Genomic DNA, 26,691 nt, shown 5'->3' with positions numbered 1-26,691 from the left:
ACCATTGAAAACCATTGTATATAAAGAACTTTCCCTTGGCTGGATTCTGTAACAGGTTAAGCCTGGCATGTATAGCAGGTGAAGCTGCAACTAATGATGCTGGTACCCAGTATGGGTGCAGGTTTGTGTCCCTACCACTCCATTTCTGATCCGGCTTTCTCCCAATATTCCTGGGAAAGCAGCAGAAGATTAGTCAAGTGTTTGGACCCCTGAACCCATGTGGGAGACCCACGTGGAGGACCCATGTGGAGTTCCAGGCTCCTGGCTTCAGTCTGGCCCAGACACAGCCATTGTATCCATTTAGAGGAGTGAACCTCTGTTACCCCTTTTCTTTAACTGCCTTTCAAAGTTAATCTTAAATGAACTCTCCTTTATAATCCTGTTTGAAACTCAAGTTCTAGAAATGGGTCAAACATGCAGATGCGCCCTCAGGGGAGACCTGTGGAACAAACTTGTGAGTTAAAATGAGGCAATTGAGACAAACTAGGGCAAGGGAATTGTGCTGTGCTATAATACTGTCTGATGCAGTATTACTGATGCAATGGAATCAGTGTGAGCAATCCTTTATTTTTTTCTTTTTTATATTAATCACATTGCATTATGTGACACTGTCTCATAGGATCCAGGATTCTCCCAGTCCCCCGCCCCCCCGCCCCCTCCTCCCATGGTGGATTCCTCCACATTGTTGTAGTATTACAGTTCAAATTCAGTCAAGATTCTTTCATTGCAAGCATATACCAAGCATAGAGTCCAGCATCTTATTGTCCAGATAAATTCAACGGTTTTTTTGGGGAGACCACCTCTGGTCTGAAGGCAGAGCTGGCAGAATATCATCCCGATCAATTTAAAGCCACAACATAACATCAATAACAATTTACAACATTATGGAATTATTTGACGTAGTATTGAGTAACCAATATGTTAAAAAAAAATGCAAGTTCTTAACCACAACCTGTGACTACTTCATTGACATTTCAATTTTAGTTTATATACATAACTGGCTGCTATCCACTTTAAAATGGCTATAGGGTACTATTCAGCTATCTCATGTCTATTTTCATTTTAGTGTTTAGCAGTTTATAGTATTGAAGCATAATTTGCCAAACTTGGCAGATTTTAGGATAGTCTAAACTGGCTTACAACTCTAACAAGACATATGTCAACAGTTGAGGCACAGAACAGTTTTAGGAGGGGTGTGCAGAGGAATCTTCAAAACCTTAGTGAGGAGTAACTAATCTTTGTGTCCTGCCTACTAAGGTATGTGTGAGTCCATGCTGACCGTTTCCTCTTGGTTCTAATCTTTCCTTGTTCTCTGTCTATTCTAATCTTTTTTGTTTGTTTGTTTTGTTTTTTTGGGACGGGGGTCCTCCGGAGTGACCCTGATGGTTAATTCAAGAGAGGGTGGGGATTCAAAGTTGGAACTGAGTAAGGACCAGAGAAAGCTCTTCTCCCTAGTCCCCAAGGAAGTTAACTGTTCTGTTTCTTCTGTTTGCTGACCGCTCAGGGCTCCTGGCTGTTGTTCTGATGACCTTGGATCCTGCAAGGAAGGATTTGGGCTTCTTCCATCCCATGTGGGAGATCCAAACAGGGGGATGACCTCAGACTTCTCGTCCTCCAAAGGCACTCCAATTCCGCGTGGTCTCTTTTGTAGTTGGGATGTAGTCCTTGGTGCTCGTACTGATAGTCCTTGGTGAGGATCCGGGAGTCTCCACGGTTGGGATACAAGCCTGCTCCTTTTCACCTGCTCCACTCTGGGATCCGCTCCCCTCCCCTTCCCCTGTGAGCAGTCCTTTAATGAAATGTGCCCCAGAATGGAGATCAAAATTAGTTTCTTTTTAGAATATTGGACAAAAGGGAGCAAAGTACACCAGGTTGATGTTCTACTATTTTTGAAAAGTCATCTATCAAATTATCCCATTGTCTTTCACTGTGATTTGATACCATGCTGATTTGGTTTAAAACATTTTAAAATTTGATATAAGGGCAGTTTTAAAAGAACAGACATAAATTGCACCCAACTCAAGATACAAATATTTATTGCACTGGTTGAAAATGGGATTTGTAATTAAGGGCAGTAAAGACTTACTACTTGTTGAACTTTTTTTTTTGAGTGCTAAGCTTGGGATTAGAAAATAAAGTATGTTATTATAAAAATTAACAGGAAGGAGGGAGGGCAAGGCGGAAAGTATCATACTTTTAAATCTATATATGTAAGTTACTTGAGATTTGTTCACCTTATATAAATAAGATTTTTCTTAAATCATTAATCTGGCACACTAGTGCAGAAATATTAAGTAAATTAATCTGTGCTGCCTCTCTTCAAAGCCCCAAAATGCTCTGCTAAATGTGATTGGCTATCTCATTTTATTGACTTAAAAGTAGCTATCCAGAACTTTGAGTGTTCGTTAGTTTATATACACTGAGCTTTTATTCTTAGTATTGCATTTAGAACTAATTGTGTAAGTAAGAATTTCTGTGAAGTGAAATCATGTAAGAATTTCATATTACCTAATCTGAGAAGTGGATAAATTCATCATAATTTCCAAGGGAGTTTAAGGATAATTCACATAAGATGTATCTTTCTTTTTAAAGACTTATTTATTCTTGGAAAGTCATTTACAGAGCAAAGGAGAGGCAGAGAGAAGGATCTTCAATCTGTTGGTTCACTCCCCAAGTGGTTGCAACAGCCAGAGCTGAGCCAATCTGAAGCCAGGAGCCCAGAACTTCTTGTCGCACATGTGGTTGCAAGGTCCCAAGGCTTTTGGGTCCTCTACTGCTTTCCCGGGTCACAAGCAGGGACCTGGAAGTGAAGTGGAGCAGCCAGGATACGAACCAGTGCTCATATGGGATCCCGGCACATGTAAGGCAAAGGCCTTAGCCACTAGGCTGCTGGATCAGGTCCAAGACCCATCTTTATTTCCTAATTCCTAAGACTATTAGCAGTGAGATATGAGCAAAGGGAATCCCTGTTTGATCTAGAAAACGGAGTCAGATTAACATAACACTAACGATCAGAACCCTATTTCAACTCAGCACTTTGGTTTTTGTTTCTAAATTCTTTTCAAATCAGAGGCTATCCTATCATTGATTGTCTGAAAATTTATTACAAAATCATGTCTTTTAGTGTTGGTGTTTTAGAGATACCAATTACCCTAACCTGATCCTACTATATGCATAACAGGAATGTCTCACTCTACCCTATCATTGCTGTGTCTACTTAAGGTAAAACTGTATTAAAAATGTGTTCCACCAGGAATACATTGCATTCATAAATGATATTTTCCTGTAAAGATCTGCCTCTGGATTCTCATTTCCCTAATTTTTATTTTCAAAGAAAAGGAACATTAATTGATGGACATGGTTTTGCTGTAGGTAATTAAATCCAACATATTCTTACCTGCCAGTGGTGGCCTCTTTCTGGTAGACTTGGCACTAAGTTCCTAGGGGGGAAAATGTCACACCTATTTCTTCCACCCTTTATGAGCCTAGTTAAATGGAGAAACAATGATAAATGAGGCCGTTTTCAGCAGGGCGTTGTCCTTTCCCCACAGAGCAATGACTTTGCATGGCACAACATGCAATTGATTCACAAAATCTCTTTCCTTTTGGTGAGAATGTGTAAAAAGACAATGCTGGAGTTACATGCTTCAACAAAGAATGAGACCTTCTAGGAAAAAATGTTTACACATATGTGGAGGCAGAAAGAATAGAAATTGACAGTTTTCTAAATGGTTCAAAGTCAGGAATCATTGAGAGTGATTCCCTTTTATATTCACATTTGTTAGCTGTGAGTGAATTCACGCAAAACTGACATAATTTTTCTGTCCAAAATTAAGTTTTTCATTCTTTGTCACACATAATTATAGTTCTGTCTTTGTAGGTATTTTTCTCAACCACTGGTGTCTTTTATATTTTTCTTCCAATCCAGAGCTTTTGTGGCTTTCAGTTTCTGAAGAATTCTTCTTGTTCACTAAATCTTACTTGATCACTGACCCTCTGCTGAATTCTTGCTCTTCTGGATTGCTTGTCCGCAGCCTCTGCTGGTCTATCGACAGCTGTGGTAGAGTGGACAGAATGTGGTCCCAAGAGGTGATCTTGTGTCCTTTTTAAATCATTTATTGTCAGTCCATCTGCCCGTTTGTATATCCATCTTTCTATTGAGCTATGCCCCTAGGAGAGCCTTAGGGCTTTCATATAAGAGTACGTATTGTGTTAATGTTTTCAATGAGAACTCTGGAAATGTTTGGAAATCATCACACAAATACAGCGTCATTGTTTGTAGCTATGCTGTCTTGAGACCTCTTTAAAAAGTTTCAGAGTATGACTGCTTCCTCAGCACAGATTTTTTTTCTCCAAGTGAATTTAGCTATCAGAGAAATCTTATCTCTGACTCAAGTCACACTGCTTTGAAGATGATGTAGCCAACCAAAAATTGATTTTCCTTTCATATATTAAATATTCTCCTTTTGGTTTTCCTGGCTATGTGGTGCTGGGGAAATGAGGCTTTTGGTGATCTAATTACTTCAAAGATGATTTACCCTCAAAGGTACTCAGATAAATTCAAAAGCTGAAAGATTCACAGGGCTGGAACAGTGGAATAGCACACTAATCTTCTTCCTGCAGCAGTGGCATCTTGTGTGGGTACCAGTTCATGTCCCAACTGCTATTCTAATCCAGCTCTCTGCTTATGGGCTTATGGCTTGGTTAATCAGTGAAAGTTGGCCCAAGTCCTTGAGATCCTTCACCCATGTGGGGGACCTGAAAGAAGTTCCTGGCAGTCAGTTTCAGATCAGTTTATCTATGGCTGTTGCAGGAATTTGGGGAAGGAACCAGCAGGTAGAAGAGTCCTCTTCGAGTGTAAAACAAAATGAAGAAAATAAAACTGATGGGTGCTAAAGAAAATGTAATTTAAATTAGCGAAATTCCTGTGTGTATGTGTGTATGTGCAGTCAGTTTTTCTTCCTTTAATGGGCTCTGGGAATTTTATAATACTTACTTCTTAAATTTCAGAGGCAGAGACAATGTGAGAGACAGAGTGCAGCCAAGCTCACATCCACTTGTTTATCTCTCACTTGTGCTCTTAGAAGCAAGGTTCTTTGCTCACAGCACAATATGCACAGTTGTGGGGGTTTGAGGGCCAATCTCTGTGTCTTCTCACTTCTATGATGCACTTTTATCTTTCTCACAAACTTGAGTGTCAACAACTTTATGAATATCCTACCCCAGTACTTATGTAACATTGAACTCCTGTAAAGATCAGTAGGAACCGATTGTATTCGTTCCCTGTTCTCATTTGTATTTTCCTTGCCTTCTAATTCCCTTTCTTATTTTGAATTTTGATAAGGTAAGATGAAGTTCAGTGCCCTTCAACTCTGTCATGATATTTTGGCTTCAATATATGGAACGTCCATGCTTTGTTGGTTGCCTTTGAAAGTACAAATCATAGGTTGATGGTACCATGTTGAACTCGGCACATTCTGGGTGACTGAATATTGTATAACAACAGGGAGTTGTATGTTTGATGAAGGGGGAGACTCATGAGCTAATAGCTTCCATCTGCTCGCTTGGGGGACAATGTTATGACAGGAGCTTGGGAAGGTTTCGGAGAAACTTAGGGAGAAAGGTGAGATTGAAAATGAGCTGAATGGGAAGTGGAGCAGCTGGGACATGAATCAGCACCCATATAGGGTATAGCACTTGGAGGTGGAGGATTAGCAAATTGAACCAAAATGCTAGCCCTCTAGTTCTAATTTTATTTTTAAGTCATACTTGTATAAAGAGGGACAGAGATATCATCTATCTGTTGGTTTACTTCCCCAAATAACTGCAATGGCCAGAGCTATGTTTTTCCAAAGCTAGGAGCTTCTTCTAGCTCTCCCATGTAGGTGCAGGAGCCCAACATGAACCTTCATGTGGGATGGTGAGATCATAAGAGCGTTAGCCTTCTGCACCGCAACACTTTTTGAGAAAGACATAATTAAATTGTGACTTATTTGAACAAGCTGTTATTTAAAAAACAGAATCTTCAGAGCTGCTAACATCCCATCGTGTGGATGCACATTAATGTCATCATTTATATCAGATCAAGGCTAATTTCCAGAAGGAAGAAATTGGAAAGACTATGCATATAATCGTATCCAGAAAAGATAACTATGAGAATAAGCAAAGTCAGCCTCTGAGTTGACCCTGAACTCTGAAATAGGCAGGATTGCAAATGCACATAGGATCATGTGGTAACTAAGATATAGCATAAAAAATTTCACACAGTGAGATTTGATTTTTTTTTATAGCCCTTGTCTACTCTGGAATAAGTGATTTTTCTACTGACCCTACTTGTTCTTCGGTTAGTAAACTGAAGGCATGTAATTGTAAGACTTAAAAATAAGGAAGGGGAAATGATGGAAGATAAGGTGGATAGCATCACTATATTCTTAAAACTGTTTATGGAAACAAAATCAATTCTCTTACATGAATAAAACTAAACAGGATTATGGGATACAGACGGTCTTGTGACATGCCATTTCTAATTCTGTTAGACATTATTTCATGTGATTCCGTTGCTTTGTAAGGCAACTTCCACACACCTGAGTTTTCTTCTGTTACTGATTCTGTAATACTTTAAATCAATCACATTCATTGCATGTGTATATGGTTTGTATCTTTTAAATTGTGATGTGTGCACAGAACTGGAGAAAATGTTCAAGCCATGATTATTACTTTAGAATTAATATCTAGAAATAGCATCACAGTGTCAAATATGTTTATTTTAGGAATTTTTTTTGTATACACTGTTCTGCCTAGCTATAATCTAAAATGTTGACTGCCAGTATATATTCCCATGTGGCATGCAGGGAGTGTGTTTTCTACACATATACCCAGGACAAAAGTACTCTCACTGTGTAAATAATAATGGTTTGATTTCTTTCTCCCATGCTTGCTTATGTGTGTGAACCTGTGTGTAGGACTGTCCATGTATAATAATTTTTGCAGAATCTAGCTAGTTATTGTATGAACACGTGTATCTGATATGTCCACTTCTGAGTGTAGCTCTCTTTACCGTCCAGGTACCTGCATCAACATCCCGCACACTCAGTGCCAGATGCTGCCCTACCAAACCACACCTGTGTTCTCAATCATCAAGCACATGGACCCGGAGAAGTTCCTCAAGTTCTTTGCGTACCTCCATCGCCTCAGTTGCTATCAGCATATCATGTTGTTTGGCTGTAACCTCGCCTTCCCCGAGTGCATCATTGATGGTGATGACAGGTATCGTAGAACAAAACCCCTGGTGTGATGCTAGACCCTTAAAGCTGACCTGTTTGAGGTGCACAAAACATCCTAAGCTACTGTCTTTGATTTTTGCTGTTGTTATTAAAGGAGAAGGATACCTCTTGTTAGTCATCTCTAGTAGTAATGTTAGGAAACTAGGAATGATTTGCAAGCTTGGAATAATTTTGTCTATGGAAAATAACTGTTCAGTATGTTAGATGGGTTCTCTTGGAGAGATGTTCGCTTGCTGTTCCGGGTGAGAGGAACACTGTTAGGGTGTGTTTCCTTATCACTTTAATGGGGTGATTGAAGGAGTTCATTGAAGAGACTCTTACAGAAGGGAACAAATTAGTGATGGAAAGAACAAGGGTCTCGTGTTAGGGGATGTTCAATTGACCAAGGTTTGAATGGCCAAAGGGTCCAGCGGCACCTAGAGAGAGTTTAGGTCTAGACCAGGACTCTGACTCAGCCAGCTGCTCCACCTCAGAGTGGAGCCCAGTCACTGCCAGCTCCTCAGGCCTGCAGAGGGAGAAGGGAAAGAACGAATGCTTTGACTTCACTGTCCTTCCTGTCTCCTCACTGCCAGGGCCTCCCACCAACTAAATTTGCCCATCACCAGACAATGAGTATGTGAGATTGAGAGGAGTACAAGGGATGCGACCCAAAATACCTAGATATTCTCAGCTCAAAAGCTCCAAATTTTATTATCTAGATCAATTATGGATGAGATTCTGGATGGTTGTTCTGGTGAATGCTGGAACCTAGAGCAGGCTGAGATAGAGTGGATAGGGAGGGACAAATAGCCTAGTCAGCATATCAAATAGGGAACTAGTCCATCAGGAGTATATTAAGGAAGAGTCTCAACAAATATACATTACATTTCAAAGCATGTGTTAAATTCATACTCACAGAGCATCAATTACTTTCTGAATTAGCATATTGGGAGGTTCTTAGATGTAATTGTTCCCAATCTTAATATTCTAAGTGCAAATAGGTTCCATATTAATTGTACTAATTTAATTAGTGTGTAAAATAATGCATGGAATAGGGCAAAGATGTTTGTTATTGTAACTGGGGGAAAGCTTGCATTGCCATTGCTTCTATATAGATAAAAAATAGCTTCTTCCTTGTAGAAATGCAGTTTACTGTCCACAGCTGCAGCCTGGGTGTAAATGTTTCACAGTGCAGGGCTAGCTTCCCAGGGTGCCTTCAGGGTAGAAAGGTGGGGAAATCCTGCCAGGGCTTTCCCATTGTTAAAATATGGGCTGTCAACAAAGACGCCCTTGGTGTTCCTAGATGGTGGCAGGGTAATATGGTGGTTGGATGGTTCCCTAGGGCTGCTGTCACATCTTGCTGCAGGCTGGGTGGTTTCAAAAGCAGAAGTTTATTCTCTAACAGTTCTGGAGGCGAGAAGCTTGGCATCCCCAGGCTCTCAATCAGGGCTCTGGGGGAGGATTAATTTCTTTTTGCCAGCTTCTGGTGGTCTCATTCATTACTTGTCTTGTGGCCACATGACTTTAGTCTCTGCCTTCCTTTTCACACGTCGTCTCTTCTGAGTCTCTGACTCTTATTTCTCTTGCAAGGACAAATGCTATAGCATTGAGGCCACACTAGAAAATCTGGGGTCACATTTTTCATTTCTAGATTTTTAGATGCATTTGCAATATCCTATCTCCAAATAAGGTACTGTTGATTGTTCCCAAGGGTTAGGACTGGACCCATCTTTTTCACTCTCCAACACAACAGCGTTTGGGAGGACAGCCTGATGGAGCTGCATGGCAGCCCTTCCTCTGTAAGCTGGCAACAATATTTGTATTTAGTTTACAAAGTTAACATGATGGTGCTCATTTAGGAAGCACATACTAAAATTGGAATGATACAGAGAAGGTTAGCATGGCCCCTGTGCAAGGATGACAAAGTTAATATGATGGCTAGTTGATATAACTTAGGATAATGCCTGGCTCTTCACAACATACTCAAATTTTAGCAATTATAAGGAATTGAAGATAGATAGTATTAAATGGCCACAAAGATGTTTATAACATATGCTAAATATTCTGTTTGATTGTAAGGTATGAATTTATTTAGGTCACCTGAAGCTCCTTAAGCTGGATTCTGATTCCATTTCTGCCTAATCTTGAACAAGTTCCACATCTCCTTTGCTTTCATTTCTTATGAATGTGTTTATGTATATATAAAAATAAGACAAACAGTACAATCACCTTCAAGGAATCTAAGTTCATTTGGACTGTTGTCCTAATTATTCAATCTCTACTTGAACAGTCAATTGTAAAATATTAAATTCCTCTATAAAAATGCACTTAAGTTGTTGTTGGTTTTCTGTGTGCTTTTAGGTAAAACTTTTGTTTCCTTGACTTGATTCATCTTGATAAGTGTAGTACTATGAGCTTTTCCGTTTCTCTTACAATTCTTACAATGATTAATAGCATGTAGTCAAGAACACAAAATACTTCATTGGGACCATATCCTTTTTTTTTTTTTTTTTTTTACTCATTGCAATTAGTTTTAAAATGGCAAAATCACAGTGCTTTCTGCTATCATGTAATGTGCCTGGGCCCTGCAACCTACATTTAGTAAGAAAAATAATTTTAGAAATGTAAAAAATGATGATAAAATCAAGCATTAATAATTTACTACTTTAGATCATTCATTATATTAGTTTCTTGCACAATCCAAATTATGCAGAATTGCTTGTTTAACCAAAGAAAATAGCATTTAAAATTTAAGAAGTTAATGAAGGGATGTATAAATAGTATTGTTTTTAATGTGATTCACGTTAGACCTGCAATATTTGATAAAGTTCATTGCTATGTAGAAATTAAGTTTCTAATTTGAACCATGATTGCTTTAAAATGTGTATATCAAGTTCTAACAGACTATCTGAGCAGAATGTAGTTCATGAAATCTCGAGATATAGACTTATCTAAACAAGTTGGGTGACTCAAGAAATATGAATTAGAATGGGTTCAGCAAGTAACACATGAGAACTTCACAGTTTAGAGCCAGGAGAATGACAGATTATTGGTAAATAAATTTTTTTAGAGATGTATTTATTTGAAAGGCAGAGCTACGGCGAGGAGACAGAGAGCTTCGATCTGCTGGTTCACTCCTCAAGTGGAGACAGTGGCCAGAGCTGAGCCAGTTCTAAGCCAGGAGCTTCTTTCAAGTCTTCCAAGTGGGTGGCAGGGGCCCAAGCACTTGGGCCAGGTGCATGTTCATGGAGCTGGGTTAGAAATGGAGCAGCTGGGTCATGATCCAGTGCCTATATGGGATATCAACATTGCAGAGAGTGGCTTAACCTATGATGTGGCACAATGCCAACCCTTATAGGTGAGTTTGATATACAAGTACACAAGGTCTGGAAAAGGAAACAAGCATCACAGTCTCATAGTTTTAATATGTAGCTATTACCCTTTGTCACCTTCTTTAATATGTATAGATCTGTAATATTGTTCCAATTGAGAAGGAGATAATTTGGCCTCAAAATGTAGGCTTAGGTTTGCTGCTAGAAGACTGATTTGTCACCATCCCTCTCCTATTTACTGCTTTGCAGAGGTACACCATACTTGTGGAATGAAACATATCCTGGCTATGGATTTTTTTTTCCCCATGGAATACTGATATTTTCCATTAAATCTGAAAGAAAAAATCCTTAACATCTAGGTCAATGAAATAAAATTTTTGTGTAGCTATGTAGCTAGTGATTAAAAATTACATCTCAAACCCAGAAGCTGCAGGACAATATTCTCTGGTGTACTCAATCCCTGTGGATTTGTGCTCAAGGTCAAATGAGTTTACTCAAGGAACTTTCATTGAAAGTAACACTTGATTCAAATTGGATAGCGTGCCTATTTACCCTTGAGTTAAGGAATTTAATTGGGTTGTTTCAGAGAATGTGCTCAAATATTTAGGGGGACCCAAAATCTGATTCAAACTAAGGGTCTGCCAATTTCCTGTTCCTGATTTCTCAGTTTCTTATTTGTAAAATGAGGATTTTTTTAATAATTTTTTTTAAAAAATGAGGATTTTTAATTCTTACGTCACAGGGATTATTTGTATTTCTGTGTGTTCAACGGAATGCTTTCTATTAAGTACCCCTACCTTTTCTACATTATCTGACCTAAGATGTTCTCCAAAGTCATTCCTATTACTTATATAGGGTTCAAAGACTTTTGGGGCAGGGAGTTTAACTTCATTGCCTTTTTTTTTTTTTTTTTTTACAAATGCAACACTTGAGTTGCCCTGCTTATTTTTCCTTTAATCTAGTATATTGTCTACTTTGCTGCCAAGCTGATAATTCAAAAACACAAGTTGCATGGTACCCTTCTCCTGTCTCTGATCTCTCTGGGACTTCCCATTATTTTAAGAGCAAAGTTCTTTGCCATGCTGCTGATACCCTCCTTGTTTCTCTAGGGTTGTTTGCCCAGGTCCAGCCATGTTGATCTTTGTTTCTGTCTCTCAAAAAGCACCGATATCTTTCTAGCTTCCTTTGCGTGAGCCCTTAGGTTGGAAGGCCTTTGATCTCACATTACATTCTCTGCTTAAAGACAAAACACACTCATCACTTAGGGAGGCCAGAATGTCTAACAGGAGTCGCAAATGTTGATCATAGTTCAACATTTATTTTTTAAGATGTTCCTAAAAGTATTGTCCAAAATAAGATTTTATATATATGCTCAGGAAAATGGATACTAAAAATATGTCCGGAAATGTTTTGTTTCTTCCTGAATAAGCTTCAATTTTTAAAATGTGTTTCATAAGATACATTCACTTGTGCTTTTTTGTTGAAAATTCTGGACCTAACAGCTGAGAAAATACTAACTTGTGCTAGAGGGCTGGTCTGGTAGCTTGGTACTTTTCTCTTTAATGTTAGCATTCAGCTAGTAAAAAAAAAAATTCTTTTGGTCAATTGTCACTGAAAACTTTAGACTGAAGGTTTATATAAGAGCAGAAGCCAAATATGGTAAAACGCCTAGAGGATGCTGAATAGAAAAGTGGTTGGGAATCTATGTGAAGAACAGGGGCGGGAACTGGGGATGTGAAATTCTTAGGGTACACCATGGCCATTTATTTCTGGACTATAACATGTACGAGGGAGCAGTGCTCTGTATAATTCAGTAGAGCAAACATCAAATCAATAATGAAGGCCAATGAGAAGTCAAATCCCACTTAATAAAAAGAACTTTAGAGAAGAAACCAATACAAATACAGAATTGTTGTCTCAGGAAATGGTGGGGGACTTAAGCTGATGAAGAAGTGACTGGGGATACTCGTTACAGAATTGGGCATTTTACAGTAGATTTGTTCCCTATTAGATAGGCACCGTGGCCCATCACATTGGTGGATAAGATGACCTAAGAACTCAAGAAACAGGATGAATAGAATTAAATCTGTCACATTTTTTTTCTCAAGGATAATGAGGAAATCTGTGTGCAGGTTATGACACCCGTGTCAGATCCATGGTAGTGAGAGTTGCCCAGCTGGCTTCAGAAAAGGTGGGCTGGGTTACCTGCAGCAGCTCTGCATTCCTAGGGGTTGTTGAGAATTGGGATCCTGCTACCCGAAGTCCTTTTTCTTTGTTCATGCAGCTCCGAGGTTCTCCCCTAAGAAAATGTCAAACAAGTATTTCAAGTGTATCACTTTGGAAAGGTACTGAACTATTGCCATCTTAGATCCTTGTGTGTCATGGCTGGCTTGATCATTGTTCAGAGTTAACGCAATTTATGGCAGACAATGGGACTTCTGATTCCAAATGTGAGCTTCATTACCCTGTTCATTCTTATATTTTAACCCTGACTTTTTCTTTTAAGAATTTATTAGTACATTCAATCCTCAGGGTCAAAGCAAATGTAAAATTGCTCAACACGCTCTCATCAGTTCTCATCTTAATCTGGTATTAATACAAAGAATAGATTCCATGCAGTTCATAATACAGTTCCAACAATATTGTGATTCTGCCTGCCTTTTTTTTTTTATTTCTTTCTGAATTTTTGGGACCACTGTTAGTTCCATGAGTTTTATTTCTAAACTGTTGATAATAAATCAAGAAGTGAATTCTGCTAAATTTTGTTTGCATGTTCATCTTTTAAATTTACTTTTTACTAAAACCCTAAGTAGGTAAAATAAAAGCTCTAGGAACCTCTCATTTCCACCTCTAGAGGAAGAAAAACAAGAGATATTTGAAACTCCCTCTTTGTAAAGCATAATTTGTACATTTCTTTCAAATGCTCTAGACTTGATGATAAATGTGACAGAATTCCATGGTAAAAATGAGCTTGTTTCCCAGTTCCCACTACTTAAAATTAGAATAAATATTCTTATGTTAAATGTTCTTATATACACTACATCTGGGAGGGAACTTTGGGTAGTGATAGTCATGTAGCCCAGTCCTTGAACTCATCTCATTGTGTTCTTTGGATGTAGAGATTTTTTGTATCTCAATAAAACTGGTTAAACTCTTCCCCGCACCCCAGTCATTTGAATGCATAGATGGCATGATTTTCTGGTTTGAGCCCCATCAAACAACCAAATCTGGTGGGCACAAAAGCTATTTGAATTTTTTTCTCTTAGAAAACTATGTTACACAAAAATTATAGTCTCTGTCACTGTTCATGTCAGTTACGAGTTGAATTTTACTGATCATGTTTTAGTAAAAGTAGCCAATCTGTCTATATATTATGTAATTGTAGACTGTATTCTTTTTTTTTAACTTTTGTAAATTGTACTTTTAATTTTTTTAAACAATGTACCTCATAGTCTTTGGAAACTCTTAAGTAAATGAAGATGGTAGCAACAATTTTCTGCTAAAATCTACACAAAATGTGTATATGGTATGTTTTCTTTCATCAGTGCCACCCTTTTTTTTTTGGATTTATTTTTATTGGAAAGGCAGATCAGATATATCAAGAGAAGGAAAGACAGAGAGAGTGCTTCCATTTGCTGCTTCACTCCCAAAATGGCTGTGATGGGCAGAACTGAGCTGATCCAAAGCTAGGAGCCAGGAGCTTCTGGAACCACCTCATGGGTGCAGGGTCCAAAGACTTTGGGCTTTCCTCTGCTGCCTTCCCAGGCCATAAGCAAGGAGGTGGATCAGAAGCGGAGCAGCTGGGACATGAACTGGCCCCTGTGGGATCCTGTTACTTACAAGGTTAGGATTTATGTAGACTGTATTCTTAAATATGTTGTTCTGTATCACAGCATGCAACAACTTAAGTAAACATACACTTGAAATCATTTGAAGTCATATTGGAAAACATTTTGATGTAAAAGATTTTTTTCTCCTAAACACTGTTAATTTTGCTTAATGTTTTATCTATATCAAGAACTTTTTTTTCATTTCTCATTTTGGAATAAAGAAACATTACAAATATATTTTATAATTGTAATTTTAAAAAGTTGTAGGTGAATATTGAAAGAAAAAGATGAGCTTTGTTGCTGTTACCAACTAAAAACCCAGGAAGTCATTTGCCATTTACTTTCTCGAAACCATCGACTTGTAAATAGCAGTTGCTTAGCCACAGCAGGCTGGTTACCTGGGTGTGTTGGTGTCCATTTCATTATTACATTTCCTATCTCCGTTCCAGGCACAGCTGGTGAGTCGTTTTTTTGGTCTTAAACATACACACCTGGTCTCGTCCGATCTCAGAAGCTAAGCAGGGTCAAGCCTGGTTAGTACTTGGATGGTCTAACACATAAAAGAGCAAATGCTAGGCAAGCTTTCATCTTAGCCACCAAAATGACTCAAAATCGAATGCAGTCAGATAATTCAGATTGCTTTTGTTTTATAAAGATGTTATGCTACAGAATCAGAGCATGACAGATCTAATCTCTTTAAAAAATGTCTTTGCCTGTAGTGTCTCAAGTGAACGTATCTCATCAAATCCAGTGGAATAATTTATGTAGTTTTCTCCTCTGTAATTCTTTTGTGTCATGTGAATGTGACTGGAATTTAGAACTAATACTTAGGATTCAGTTCATTTGAAGATTCATATTTATGGCATCACTTCATGATGTGCAAAAATCAAAACAGCTGCAAAAATAATTTTACAATTGCAAGTTTCTTTTGTGATTTGCTAATCCCTTGTCCCATGGGCTCCAGTAAAGTATGCCAAATATTAATGAGGATCAGGATCATGTTGGCTGGAAGGGTATGGGATTCTTGTTGCTCTTTCAGAAGTCATTATGTGGTTTTACATTATTCACACTCTTCTTAATTCAAGCTATATGTTTCTCTTTATTTCCTATTTTAAGAGTGACATTCTACTGTTGGCACACCATTGGGTTTGCATCTCATGTTTTCCTCATACATAGGAATTTATAGATTGGATGGTGTGTGGAATTTGTTGACCTGAGAGGGAACAAAGATAATACAAGTTCTCCTGTGACTCGTGAGCTTGGGAGTTAGGTGAGAATAGTTTTTCTGATTTCGCTACTGTCCCATGCAGGTCACTGACTCATCCTCTATGTGTGGTGAGTTTATTTAGAAGATGCTTCCAGCCTATCACTGTGCACAATAGGATATCAGTGCAAGTAAAATAGATGAAAACCCTTGGTTTTACAGTGCTTATTACGTGGGTAAGAACCAGGCAAGAAGACAGAGTATAAGAAACGATAGTATGTTATATAGTGGGTAAGGCCAATCAAGTAAGTAAACCAAGGGAATGGAGACCTTTGGGGGCCTGCCACACAGTGGCAAGAGCATTGTCAGGACAAGGTTACACTCGATCCAGGAGGATATGGGAGTTCAAAAGATGTTGGAGAGCCAGATATCCCAAGCCACCTGATGGAATCAACATTGAAAGCAGATTCCCAGGGTGGGAATATGGGTTGGGGTGGGATGTCAAAAAGAGCTACTGGAAACTTGTCCAGTTGAGAGTTCTTTTAGTTCCTATCATCAGTTTATACAACAAAGATACTGGAATATGATCTGGTTGTTTAATCTTTTAAAACAATTATTTTCATTTGAAGGGCAAATTTTACAGAGGATAGATATTATCTTCTATCTTGTGGTTCATTCCTAAAGTGGCTGAAACTGCCAGAACTGAGCTGATCTGAAGCCAAGAGCTTATTCCGAGTCTCCCATGTAGGTGTAGGCACCATCCACCGCTGCTTTCCCAGGCTATAAGCAGAGCGTTGGATCAGTAGTGGAAGAGCTGAAACTAGAACTGGCGACCATATGGGCTGTTAACACCACAGAGTGGAATATTAGGTTGCTGTGCCACCAGGATGTCCCCTTCCCCCACCCAGTTGTTCAACCTTTTATGAAACACCTACTGCACTTCTGATGTGTCAAGCACGTAGTTTGATACTGAGGATATGGAGATGAATAAAACATAGAAGTGCTTTCTGGAGACTCAGCATAACAGGGGACCAGATAGGAAGACAACTAATTGTACAATGTGGCCAGTTTATAAGATGCAGGGGTAATTTGGGAGGAGAGATCTTGTTTTTTTTGGCATTGTTGGGAAAGGTTACTAGCCGGGAGGGAGGAAATAACAGCTGAAAAAGTATTAGGAGGGAGATAAGAAATCTGCTATATGGACCAGGAAAGGCAAAGAGGCCATGCAGAGCAAATAGCTTGGTAACAGATCTGTCAAAGTACATAGAGCAGCCATAGCTAATTTAATTTTACTAGCACGTAAAATGGGGAGCGAAATGAATGGATTTGAAGGAATTAACTTTTTTGAAAGGCAAAGCAACAGAAGAGAAAGGAATAAGGAGCTTCCACCCACAGGTGCACGCCCTACATGGCTATGACAGCCAGGTCTGAGCTAGGCGAAAGCCAGGAGCCAGACACTGCACCCTGAACTGTTACATGGATTGCAGATAGAAGCCCATGGGTCATTTTCTGTCTTCCCAGGCACATTAGCATTAAGCTGGAGCTGACGAGTGGCTTCACTTGAACAGACACTCTCGTTTGGGAAGCCAGCATCACAAGTGACATCTTGTTTGTTGCAACACAATGCCAGACTCCTTAAGGAATTCTTAGGAAGCAGAGTTGTCACTATGAAATGATGGATTACATGTGAATGATGAGGCAAAGATCATTGGGTTTGGAGTGTTGGGCAAATGGCATAACCACCAAGAAAATCATGTCTACCAACAGAAGAGTAATGGTGCTGGATGCCAACTTAATCTTAAGCAGGGTTTCTTACTCTGGTTCATGAAGTATGTGATGGTGATTTCCCCTTGAGTAGAAGTGAAAATTGCTTCCTGTAGGAGATGACATGATTTATGCTTTCATCCATGGATGTGTTGGTAAGCTGACTCCCTAAAAACCAGTAATAAACAGTAAAACCTTTCAGTTGTAGCATTTCCTAACTTCTCTGGTGTGGATGCTCCTGTGAGATTTCAAGACAATAACTTGTTCTACTCATAGACTATTGTGCTTCATTCCCTCAGGAAGTATTAGCAGATCTGTTGCATCTGTTGCTAGCTGTGAGATATGCAACTCTGGGCTCATTCTTTTATTCATTTCCCTTTTCCAACTTCTTCCCCAGAGGTTTTTTTTTTCCTTCAAAAAAGGGCTACTGTTGAGCTCAGCCAGTTGGAGACATCAGGGAAGTATGGGGGATAGCAGAGTGAGCCGCTTCCTCCTACCTGCTCACATGGGGTGACTGCATCTCATCAGGGGCTAGACCTGCTGTCAGGTGGCCTTTCCATGTGGCGCTCTGTTCAGGAAAGTGCTCCTTCTCCTTGCCTGTTAAATGTGGCTGCTGGTTCTGCCCCAGACTCCTGTGGATTCTTATAAACCATTGTGACTCTTCATAAGTGGCTCTTTGACTGCATGCTCTGCAGTGGTCCCACTTGGGTGGGTCATCTCTGTCCTGCTGAAACCATGACTAATACAATGGGGAAAAAAAGGTGCTATCCTGGATTTTAAAGTCTGAGAACACTGTTATCAAAAAATATTTTTTATTTTTCATTATTTCTCTTCTGATGTGAGACAATGACAAGCATAACCATTCACTGGGAAAATTTATGATCCCATGTGTTTAGTGGAGATGGGAGCCAAGGAGGACCTTCTCTTGCTTGCCTCATACCCTGTGTGATTCTAAGGTTCCTTGAGGTTCCAGAATGTTCTAACATAGGCCAATGCTGCTGTGCCCCCACAGGGAAAGCAACCCTTGCTGTGCTGTTTGTGTGTCCCCTCAGTGGTGATGAGTTCATGCTCTTGTGTCATGTTGGAAAGAGGCTGTCTGGACGAGATATTTTATTGGAATGGGCTGTGGTCTCAGTTCTTGGCTAGGAGATCTTCTCTTTAGGTTACAGTTGCTCAAAAAGCAAAGGAAGATTTACAAGGTTCTTCCAGCATCAGTATTCTCTTCTAACCAAGTAAGTGCTACAGCTTGGGGAGTTGCCTGGGACTCTTTGAAAGCATTATTCACTGAAGAGCTCAGTCTAACCAAAACAAGAGAGTCAGAGTCTCTCTCATCTCTCTCTCTCTCACACACAGAGAAGAAAGCACTAGTTGACTCACTTTTCAAGTGCCTGAAACAGTAGTTGGTATAACATTGTCACAATAGCAATATCTTAAAACAACACATACCTAACAGTTAAATAATAGTTTCTTTTATTCAGGAATCTGGGGATGAGTTATCTAAAACCTCTGCTTCAGGTTCTTTGAAATGGGTACAACTGAGGTGGTAGCCATAGTTGGGTCTTATCTGATGGTCCAGGGAAGGATACTTTTGCAAGTGTGAGATACACGAAGAACTATACTTCCTCAAGGGTGGATGTGCTGTGGGCGTCAGTGCCCAGTTGGCATCTGTCAGGTCTTTAACATGTGGTCTTCACAGTGTTTCAGCTGGATTCATCAGATCAGGGAAGGGATAGTCTGATTTAACCCAATGATAAACATAGCATTGTTTCATCCCGTGGGTGGGGAGCTAGTCTTTGGGCTGGCCCGCACCAAAGAGAAGGATTAGTCAGGGCGTGGTACCTGGTTGGAGAGATCCTGGATCTTTGTAGAGTCTGCCTGCCACAGATTGCTGTCTTTGAAAAAAAAAATGGATAAAAATTTTTTAGTCTTAAGCTCTCAATATATTTAAAGCTTAGTTTCCTTGCCAGAAGTAAAAAGTGACAACTAAATGTAATGAGGGAATCCTATATGAACATCTTGAGAGTATTTAAATATGGGTCTTGGATTAAAGTCTTAGACTAATGTGAATTTCTTAATTCTAATGATTATAGCTATGTAAATTGTTTATTTTAGGGTGTCTGGATGAAAGATGATTGAAAACCTTACTATTTTTAAAATTTGAATGTATAAAAACAGTTCAAGTTAAAACTTAAAATCCATTGGTCATAATAAGTTTATTGTGTAGGATATGATTTATCCAATAATTTTAGCTTCATGTCTTTCAGAACTGTTTCCTAGCAAATAAAATCTATATATCTGTAGATGCAATGAAAACTGCAGCAGAAAATTTAGTGTTTTTCTAAAGCATACAATTTTTAGAAGTTATGTACAACAGCCTTTTAATGAAAACATAAAGCCATGTGATGAGTATGTAGAAGTATTATTTGTATACTAAGCAAGTGTTTCATGAAGTCTTTATAGAGGTGGCCCAGGGGTTTTCTACTTTCACTTTGGCTGGACTGGGTTAGGGATTCTTGCACAACATCAGATAGACTTCGCACGCGCATCTGAAACCTCCATTTCTAAGTGCTGTGACAGCCATAGTAGCTATTCTGCCCGTCCCTTTCCTCTGCGCTGGGCGCTGTTTTTCAGTTGCCAGACTGTTGCTTGGATGCGGACACCTGCATTCCAAACTAGTGTGGCCTATCTCAGGTGATGAAAAGCAAAATGTTTCAATCCTTCAGAAGTAGCTGAATTTCATGCAAAGAACAAATGTCTACTAGTTTTGCTCCCCATTTGAATTGGCTTCTAGTTATTCATCCCCGATCACCATTATACATATCCCAGTTCAGCAATTCAGAGCTTAGGGAGGTTTCAGTTGGTTACACCTCCTAAGAGATCTATTTAAAAAACATTCTGGACATTTTTCTTGGTCCCTGATTTTAGAATGATTGGTCAGAGGGTATTTTAACATCATTCTCTATTTCCAGAGCAAATACTGAGAACATATCTGTTACCTTTCGAAGTGTAGCAAAGCTGAGAGTGTCATGATTCTTCTGAGAAACACTGTATTAAAGAATGAGTTTTGATTTGCAAAATGTCAGTGCCAAAGGGACTATGAAAATGCACTTGAATTCTAGTTCTCTCTCAAACCTCTCCTGTTTCAAATGAGGAAACTGAGTTCTAGCATGATGAACATTGGCTGAGCATCAGACCGTGGAGGAGCAGCTGTGTAAAAGTGATAGGATGAAGTCATCATTTTCAAGGAGGAAAAATGATGAAGAGTCAATTCATGAGCTTAAACGTTCTACCTTAGAATAGGGAAAGAAACTTCTGGCTATTGCTACTGGTGTATGTCAGAGAATGAAGATATTGGCTGGTTTCTGCGCCTCTGAGTAAATATCATCAGTGAGTGGTCTCTTACAGATCAGTGCAAAAATCTCTAGGATTTAAGTGTTTTAGTATAAAGCCACTTGTGTGCTCTTCCAGCTCTTATCTAAAAGCCTAACTGAGGTGAGTAACAATTTGGAGTACAAGTTGGACTGTACGAAGGGAAGACCGTGTTTTTGAGTACCCTGGTGGAGGGGTCCATCTGGACAGGGGGCTGCAGTCTGCGTAGCCAGGATGGTACCAGGGCACTGGCACCTTGATCAGGCAGCAGCAGGTGGCTGAGGAATGCCAAACACAAGTCTGGCTGGTCTGGTAGCTTTGCTGTTTTCTAAAAAGCAAACAGATGTCTTGGTTTTATTTGTGGTCTGTAACCCTTTTGGTAAGTGCCATGAATCACTGAAGGTTGATGTTTGTAAAGTGAGAGAAGAGCACAACCATGCTGTTCATGCCTGATTGTGGGTGCATTTCACATTGTGGGCTAACCTTGATTTGTGCTTCTGAAGTATTCATTTGTGAAGTTAGAAATGACCCATTCTACAGAAGATAATGCAATGGAGCCTTAGGTCAATCAATTTGAGTTACAATTTGGGTTCTATTTATAACATTAGCAAACTTGGATAAGTCTTATTTCTGGTGCTTTGGTTCCCTTGTTTGTATGTTAGGAGTTGTCTTGGTTCATGTCTATTGCTGTATTAGGCCAGACCAGGTACTTTATAAGATACAGGTTTCCTTAGCTCACATTCTGGAAGCTGGGAAACCCAAGATCAGGTCTGTTTGACATCTACATCATAACATAAAGCAAAGTAGTCCATAGTGAGACAGAGGAAGCGTGGTAACTCGGCTCTTTCTTGCTTAGAAAGGAATGAGTGTCATCATGGGGCCTCATCCTACTTCCTTCTAATCCTAATTACCTGTCGGCCTACATCTCCAAATACCATTAGTTTGAGTTTGGTGATCATATTTCCGATAGGTGAACTATTGGGTGACATATTCCAACCACAGCAGAGACGGTATTGGTCTCTACCACATGGGGCTATTGTAACAAATAAATGAGTTAATGCCTGGGAAATATTTAGAATAATGCCTAAGCAATTGCATAGCAAATTCTATGTTCTCCATATTCCTTAACTATGCACACCAGTTTTATTACATAAAAAGTAGTGTTTAGCTTATTTGGAATGAAATATGGTTTACAAAAATGTGTGTTCAAAATGTTATTTACGTGTGATACCTTTTTAGTCCCATAAATACCTAATCAATTCCTGAATGGCACTCAGGTGCCTTTTTATTGAGCCCTTTGCCTTATTCATTCCATCTATTAAGTACAAAAATGAATCCTCTGAAATGCAAAACCTTTTGCTATATTTTTACCATAGAGCTTAGTTACACTTTAATACATGGAAGAAATTATGTGAGAGGCAGAATTCTAAAAGATGGTTCTAACGTAGCTTTCTGAGTGGAATGTCAGAAATGTTTGTAGGTGACAGTCGTTGTTGAATACTTCCATTTTGTCTGAATGGCTGGTATGTCCCATTATATTTCTTTAATCCGTAGAAGTACAGATAAAGTATTATTATAAATCAGCTTGTTTGGTTCAGGAGATTATTATTTAAAGTCCAATTTTTTGGCCTTTTATCTGAGAACAGACACTACAGGAAAGTAAGTAGAACATGGCCTTGAAAGGTCAAATACTTGAGTTCTGTCCTTGTGTCTGCCATTGGGAGCTGGGTAATTTGCAGTCTAGCTTGGCATTTCCCTGGGTCTGTTCTTCTCAAAAGTGGGATGTAAGGGAGGCTGCAGGTAGCTTTCTTTTTAGTGTTTTTTTTTCCCACATGTAACACAGTATTTTGTGACATCTTGCCAACTCTATAATTGTATATTGCATGCTTTAATTTGACCAGCCTCCTCCTTCCTTTTCTTTAAAATCATTTGCAATGCCTTTATCAGATGAGGGACCAGGGTGCAAGATACAGCCTGCAGCTCTGATAGAAAAATGGCATTCCTGAGTGTGAAAGGGTACAAGTCTGTAGTCGGGGTCCACAACGAGCTACAGGTCTGGGAAGCTTTGAGATGTTGTGTTCGTCAACAAAGGCAGAAGCCAAGGGTGTCAGTGCTGCTCCCAATAACAAGTCATTATTTACATCTTTCTGCTTTTTGAAAGACAGAATAGAAATTTGAGAAGATTAATAACCATGCAAGGTCTTCCAAAAACCAGTTGCTTGTGTGGTGCTTCCTTTCCAGGAAGGATGCACAGATTAAAGCATATTTTTTTTCTCCCTGAGATACTTTGAATTTCTCAAGATTTTTAGGAAAAAACTTGGCAGAAACCCTCAGTGAGTAACCTATTTTGTGACCCACTTCTGCCTTGGAAATTTGGGAGATTTATTTCCATACTTTTTCCCCCTGTTTTGTAGGCAAATAGAGCTCTTTTTCCCCCTTTGGTTGACACACATTATTAGCAATGAAATTTTTTTTAAAACTCACTTACAATATTTTCACAAATGACACTTAAATGACATCATGGAATGAGCTTACTCCCTCTAGATCCTAGATAAGAGTGGCTGCAGTCATTATATTTGAATATAAAAATGTAAATTGTTGGCTATATGGAAATACACATTAAAGTAGTATTAGCGCATTAATGGCCAACTTTAAGTTTATTTTGAGAAATGTTTTATGGAGGGCCTGGCACAATAGCCTAATGGCTAAAGTCCTTGCCTTGCATGTGCTGGGATCCCATATAAGCACCTGTTCCCATCCAGCTCCCTGCTTGTGGCCTGGGAAAGCAGTCGAGGATGGCCCAAAGCTTTCGGACCCTGCACCTGCACGTGGGCTCCTAGCTTCAGATTGGCTCAACTCCAGCTGTTGCAACCATTTGAGCAGTGAACCATCGGACAGAAGATCTTCCTCTCTGTGTCTCCTCCTCTCTGTATATCTGCCTTTCAAAAAAAATTTTTTTTAAAGAAGTGTTTCATAGAAATGTTAATCTTCAACATTTTTTTTTTCTTTTTTGTTTTTTTCCAGTCATGGTCTCCTGCCCTGTAGATCTTTCTGTGAAGCTGCAAAAGAAGGCTGTGAATCAGTGCTGGGGATGGTGAACTCCTCCTGGCCTGATTTTCTTAAGTGCTCCCAGTTTAGAAACCAAAATGAAAGCAACAACGCCAGCAGGATTTGCTTCTCACCACAGCAGGAAGATGGAAAGCAATGTAGGTATCTTTTTTTGTTTCATTCATATAAGTATTTGGGTATAACATTTGTATAGGGATGAATGTAAGTACGAACTATGCAATCCAATATAGTGCAATGAAGTAACCAGACCCAGGTAAACAACATCAGATCAGAAATAAAGCATCAACAGCATCCCAGAAACAACCCTTAGCCTGCTCTTTGTCAGAAATGCTATCATTTTGGAAAGTTTTGCTGGGTTCTGAATTTCATAGGAAAGAGGCAGCTTGTAACCTTTCAGTATCTGGTGTCAAGTGCTTAGCATTGCATTAGACAAATGTATTATATCTTAATTAGTACTAATGCATCACAGTATATTTTCTACTCTGGAAGTTTTTAAAAATTTTAAAAATTCATTTGAAGATTTACTTTTTTTTATTGGAAAGGCAGATATACAGAGAACAGGAGATACAAAGAGAACTTCCCATCAGCTGCTTCACTCCCCAAGTGGCCACAAGGCCCAGAGCTGAGCCCATCCAAAGCCAGAAGCCAGGGACTACTTCTGGGTGTCCCATGTGGGTGCAGAGTCCCAAGGCTTTGGGCCATCCTGAAATGCTTTCCCAGGTTACAAGCAGGGAGCTGGATTGGAAGTGGAAAGCAGCAGAGGATGGGCCAAAACCTTGAGACCTGGCACCTATATGAGATCTGGCTTTGGATCTTCCAGCCGTTGTAATCTTTTAGGAAATGAACCAGCAAATGGAAGATCTTTGTTTCCCCTTCTCTCTTTACCTATTCCTTTTCAATAAAACTAAATGAATCTTTAAAAGTTACATAGAGAGGGAATGAGTCAGAGAGCTTCCCTCCACTGATTCATGCCCCAGATAGCTGCAACAGCTAGAGCAGGGCCAGGCCAAAGCCGGTTTTTCAAGAGTGTCAGCCGGGATTCCCATGCTTGTGGCACACCCAGGCTGCCTTGATTGCATTTCCCTGGCCGATAGCAGGAAGTTGGATGTAGAGTGGAACGCTGAGATACTCATCAGTGTTGATGTGGGATACCACTAGCTCGCAGGCAATGGCTTTACCTACTACACGGAAAAGCCACCATAGCACAGAATTTTTAACGTTAAAGAGGTCCAATTTATCTTTTATTTTAGTGTGATGTCTAAAAATACTGCCTACTACAAGATTATTAGTATTTACTCCTATATTGTAAATTTTATTTAGTCTTAAAAGCTATTTGAAAGAGTGTATGCGAGAGCCTTCTTCCATCTGCTGGTTTACCTCCCAAATTTTAGAAGCCTGGCCTGGGTCAGGCTAAAGCCCAGTCTGGAACTCCATCCTGGTTTCCTATGTGGGGAGGAGGGCAGGGACTCAGGCCCTTGGACCATCTTCTGCTTTCCTAATGCATTAGCAGGGAGCTGGATCACATCTGGAGCAGCTAGAACTTAATCCTCATATGGGATGCTGGCATTGTAGGTGGTGACAACGCATAATGCCACAGCACTGGCCCTGAATGTAGTTCTTATGTCTGTGATCCATTTTGGAATTACTTTTTGTGCAGCAGGAGGGGCGATGCCATTCATTTGCATATTTAATTGTGATTGTCCAGCATCAGCTATTGACAGGAGCACTCTCTGCCCACCCCACTGAATGGGTTTGGTACCCTTTTCAAAATTCAATCAGCCTTTGGATATGTGGGTTTAATTCTGGGCTTTCTGTTTATATCATTGATGAAACTGTCCTTTTGAGAATATCCACACTCTTGATTTTCTTCTTGCAGTTAATTTTGCAATTGAGACTTGTGAATTCTCTGGTAGATCGTTTTTATAAATTCTAGGTGCCTTGTCTTCTTGTATGATCTCTAGAATTAGATTGTCAGCTTCTGGGGAAAAACCAGGTCCTATTTTTGATAAAGATTGAGTCTGTAAGCATGCCATTTTGAACAATAACCAAAAGAGTTGCAATATCTGTGATAATATCAGATTACATAGACATTAAAACAAAAACTAGTATTGGAAAATGTACACCTCGGCAATAATACTCCACTTTGGATAATGTGTAGAACTAAGCAGATAATTAAGAGGAAATAGGCCCTGTTGGTTTACGGTGTCTCACAAATCTAACAGAATATATGGAACACTGTACTTGACATCAGTATATGTACATAACACTGTGTCTAAAAGTTTCCATTCTGAGCTTTGAGCTGATCTGTGTCTCCGAATATAAAGCAAGTTTCTCATAGACAATATGTAGTTGAAGCCCATTTTATCAACATGCTTGCAACTATAGTAGTGAATTGACCTTTATTTAACTAAAATTATGACAAGTAGGGAGTTAATCTGCTATTTCAAGCCACTCCAGAATTAACAAAGAGATATCAGGAAAGGGACAATTTATGGTACTACAAAACTGAATGTTCTTACCAAGGTTTAGGCATTTTTGAGTGAATCAGTCTTTAAATATTGCAAGCCTTTGATTATTTTCCAGAGTTTTATAAAGATGGACCCTCCCAACTTCTACCAATGTTCTCACTGTATTCATGGGGAGAAAACTTCTGTGAAGTGGTCCTCCATATGAATGGCTTTTTGGAGGTTGAAATTTCTTGCTTTCTAAATAATCCTACTTGGTTATGATGTGTCAGCCTTTTTACTTGCTTTTGGATTCTTTTGCTCAGTGTTTTATCTGGGATGTTTATATTGTGTGAGATAAAGCTGACTTGTGATTTTGCTTTTATTCTGTTACCTGGGTTTTGTGTTTTACAGAAG

At 39.3% G+C, this 26,691-nt stretch overlaps 1 protein-coding gene and 1 non-coding gene across 2 annotated transcripts in view; both read left to right on the top strand.

Annotated features, from left to right (window-relative positions):
* Window positions 1-26,691, top strand: part of CORIN (corin, serine peptidase) — a 197,838-nt gene that overhangs the window by 68,218 nt on the left and 102,929 nt on the right. The window contains exons 4-5 of the mRNA XM_040966358.1: window positions 7,065-7,266; window positions 23,786-23,967. Of these exons, the coding sequence (XP_040822292.1) occupies window positions 7,065-7,266; window positions 23,786-23,967 (384 nt within the window). The remainder of the gene's footprint in view (window positions 1-7,064; window positions 7,267-23,785; window positions 23,968-26,691) is intronic.
* On the top strand, window positions 9,112-9,215 carry LOC121146897. The gene has a single exon (XR_005882275.1). It is a non-coding gene; the product is annotated as a U6 spliceosomal RNA (small nuclear RNA).

Source organism: Ochotona curzoniae, unplaced genomic scaffold (genome assembly GCF_017591425.1).
Source record: "Ochotona curzoniae isolate NIBS_2020 unplaced genomic scaffold, NIBS_Ocur_1.0 scaffold_4505, whole genome shotgun sequence".
In the NCBI taxonomy this organism is placed as follows: domain Eukaryota; kingdom Metazoa; phylum Chordata; class Mammalia; order Lagomorpha; family Ochotonidae; genus Ochotona; species Ochotona curzoniae.
The sequence above is the reverse complement of the archived record's forward strand: the minus strand, read 5'-3'. Positions and strand labels throughout refer to the sequence as shown.